The 3,908-nt window shown below is 38.9% G+C and overlaps 1 protein-coding gene across 1 annotated transcript in view; it reads right to left on the bottom strand.

Annotated features, from left to right (window-relative positions):
- Window positions 1-455: 455 nt before the first annotated feature.
- zgc:158868 (uncharacterized protein LOC791147 homolog) overlaps window positions 456-3,908 on the bottom strand; it is an 8,820-nt gene continuing 5,367 nt past the window's right edge. Inside the window, exons 5-6 of the mRNA XM_037683064.1 lie at window positions 2,257-2,367; window positions 456-569 (exon numbers count right to left, since the gene is read on the bottom strand). Of these exons, the coding sequence (XP_037538992.1) occupies window positions 456-569; window positions 2,257-2,367 (225 nt within the window). The remainder of the gene's footprint in view (window positions 570-2,256; window positions 2,368-3,908) is intronic.

Here is a 3,908-nt window from a genome sequence, read left to right on the forward strand (position 1 = left end):
TGTTGGAGAAACGTGTTCGTTCAAGGAGCGAGTGCTTTGACTTCAGATCGTTTGATGCTCGTTAACACGAGAAGCTGCATCTGTGATGGTTACATGACTTTTTACTGTTGCTGTAAGAAATCAAGGTGGATGATAATAAAGATCAAACTAAGGATCGTAGAGTTTTAATGAACCAGCAGTTCTCACTGGATCCAGCGGGGATTTAAAAACAAACCATTAACTCCACCAATACACCTTTTTTTTTACTTCAAGAAACTTCAAAAGTAGAGCTAATTTGAACTTTTCTGATTTAAAACAAATTATGAATCTGTCTAAATTTCAGACTTTAAATTAATTTACTGGAAAGTGAACAAGATTTGTCGTTTTATTTCCTGTGTGTGAAAAAGATGAACACAGAATCCATCCGTCTGAATTACACAGATTGTTTTCCAGTTAGCCCAGCATGCTGGTTGTTGCTACCAGGGAATGGTGTTGCCTTCCCAGCTCAGGAACGTCCCAGTATGTCTCTTGCTCAGAGATGACATCACCCCCAGCATGCTGACCACACTGTCCTCCGGGGTGAGAGGAGCCTGCATGGGAGAACAAACATGATTTTCTTTTAAAAATGACCACATTCCGTCTGTAATTAGTGTTTTCTACTTTAAAAGAAAGGTCATGTGACACGTTGAACGTGTGCAGGGGAGTGGGAGGCATTTAAAGCCCCACGTTCTCTGCACAGGCAAAAACACAAAACTTTAATTTAACAAGAGTACCGCATACGCCCTTCAACAAAACCATTGTACACCAATCTACAGCCACGAATAAGCAAATGCGTTGAATAACCTTTGACCTTTACCTGGAGCTGGAGTGATGAAAAGATTATGCACACCGTCTAGTGGTGGTACAACTTCGTATCAAGTTTTGTTAAATGATCTTGTTTTATGGGCGGGACCAGAGAGAGTTTCAGACAGAGACTACACGGTAACACCGTGACAGAACCATACCATAATACTTGCGTCTTTCGACAGGTGCATTTAGTAATATCTACGGTAGCATCTGAGAAACTCAGAAGGATTTTCTCCAAGCACGACATCCCGGTACATTTCAAACCCAACAGGACTCTCAGAGGCTGGACAAAACACCCAAACACAAACCGAGTGGTCTGCGGTCCAGTGCAGCGAGGACTGTCCAGACCTCTACGTTGGAGAAACCAAACAGCTTCTTCAGACGCATGACTCAACACAGGAGAGCCAGCTCTTCAAGACAAGACTCGGCTGTTCTCCTGCACCTCACCGATAAGGGACACTCGCTTCAGGACCAAAACGTTCACATTTTGGACCGAGGAGATGGTTAGAGAGGGGAGAGAAGGAGGCTGCTGATGTAAAACGAGAGAAACATCTTTAAACAGAGGAGGAGGCCTCAGACTTCAACCCTCTAAAACTTATAACGCAGTTTTAGGCCTGATACTCAGCCAGTTGAACACCAACCAAGACCTCCATTCATGTGTCCAGAGTCTGCGAGTCAAACTAACAAAGACCACCCCGGTTGGACCTGGGGTCTTTCTGTGTGGAGTTTGCATGTTCTTCTCATGCTTGCATGGGTTTTCTCCAGGTGCTCCAGTTTCCTCCCACAGACCAAAAACATGCATGTTAGATGCCTTCAGGCCCAGGCCTCCCTTGTAAAATAGATCTGTGATCTCAGTGGGACTTGCCTGGTTAAATAAAAGTTAATAAATAAGTAATGATCCTCTGTTGTGAGGAGTGAGAGGGCAATCTGCATGTGTCAGTCTACAATCTTACAAAATATCTCAGCTTCATAACTTGAATCCCACTCTCTGTTGTTTGAAGTGAGAAAGCTCCTCGGACGAGAAGAGAAACGTCTCCAGCTACAGAACAAAGTCCAGTAGTTTTGACTTGGATCTTGTTGGGATTTACCAAGTCCTGTATGACTGAGAATCTTCACCAGAATAAAACCTAGAGACGCAGCAGTTCCTGTGAGAACGCAGTGTGAATGCTTGTTGCCAGATGATGTTGATGAGTAATGATGAAAGCTGCTGAACAAGTTGAAGCTTACTTGAAATACACCAAGAGCTAAAATGTTGAAAGGAGAAGCTGAAAAAAGACAAGAAGGCTGACGGACAATAAAAAAGCTGAATTTAGAAGGAAGCTTAACAGAGCACAAACAGCTAAACTTTAATCATTAATTTAAATAAGTAAATTTACATAATGATCTTGAAGCTTTTACCTTTATTTAGAAAAGGAAGCAGTGTTGCCTCACCTGCTGTCCTCCCATGTCGGTGCGAACCCAGCCGGGGTGGATGGCCGTCACCAGAACCTTGTGACGCTTGAAGTCCTCGGCTTGACAGCGAGTCAGCATGTTCAGGGCTGCCTGGTGGCACACCAAGCTCCAAAGATTACTCACAAATTACAACTGTACACATCTGGAATATCACAAGGGAGAAAAGTCTTGAAGTTAACATCTGTTGAAAGAAAATCATAAATATGCTTGTATGTATGTATATTTATATATATTATATATATTTTTTCTTCCAGTTAAAACAACTAAGTCAAAATTAGTGAAATGCTTTCTAACTCTCTGTATGTGAGTATGGGGTTCCATTAGTGCCCAAAAAATGTTTGTGTCTATGTAAAGTGTTTATGTTGCATGCTGTGTAAATGTAAGGTGATATGTTAAGTGATATGTTAGCTGATGTAACATATCACTTAACATACACCCAACACGCTACATATTCACTTTACAGAGACACAAACATATTTTTGGCACCAATGGAACCCCACATGGTGTGTTGTAATTCATGTCACGGATGACTCTCGTTAAAAGTGGGACCATTTTTTAAAAATTGAATAGCTGCTGTAGGCCACAGCCACTCAGAGTCTCCCGGTCCCTCACAGCCGCCCTTCTCCCATTGTTGTGAACTGTCGTGAACTTCCACCTACAGGACTGCTGTGGGAACATGAACATAGAACTGGAACAGTCTAACTACAGAACACGCTACACTACCAACAGCGACAGAGTTGATTTTAACATTTTATTTTCATCTGCCTATTCGTTCCAACTGCTGTTACTTTCTAAAAGAGTTCGCTGAGAAAAAACAACAACTACAGCTGCTCCCAAATATTGTTAGTGTTTTATCAGGTGTACTTTTAGTAATTGCTCCATTTGATAAGAAAGAGCAGAAACAATCCAAAACACTGCAACAACTATGATTCCATATAAAATGGAAACACTGTGTAAAATATAAATGAAAACAGAATGCAATGATTTGAAAATCTCACAATTTATATTTTATTTACAAGTTAACATATTAATAAATAAGCAAGGGGTGTCCAGATGTTTTCATCATGGAGCTCCTTTTAAAACCACCAAGTCAAAGTGATCTACCTGCTATAAGATCCCGATCACACAGAACCTCAGGAAACTTTAGTGTTTTTTTTTTTTTTTTAAGTTTATTGAGGGTAACAAACAAAAAAATGAGCAGGTTAAAAACAAAACACTGTCATTTCCAGAGTTTATTAGTTTTGTTCCTACATGATGGAAAAGGCTGAGCAGCACAAAAACACTCTACTCTTTGCCATTTATTATAACTGTTGTTATATTTATTATAACTGTTGTTATATTTATCATAACTGTTGTTATATTTATCATAACTGTTGTTATATTTATCATAATTGTTGTTATATTTATCATAACTGTTGTTATATTTATCATAACTGCTGTTATATTTATCATAACTGTTGTTATAATTATCATAACTGTTGTTATATTTATCATAACTGTTGTTATATTTATCATAACTGTTGTTATATTTATCATAACTGTTGTTATATTTATCATAACTGTTGTTATATTTATTATAACTGTTGTTATATTTATTATAACTGTTGTTATATTGGTTATAACTGTTATAT

This window comes from Nematolebias whitei, chromosome 10, assembly GCF_014905685.2.
Source record: "Nematolebias whitei isolate Nwh7 chromosome 10, NemWhi1, whole genome shotgun sequence".
In the NCBI taxonomy this organism is placed as follows: Eukaryota; Metazoa; Chordata; class Actinopteri; order Cyprinodontiformes; family Rivulidae; genus Nematolebias; species Nematolebias whitei.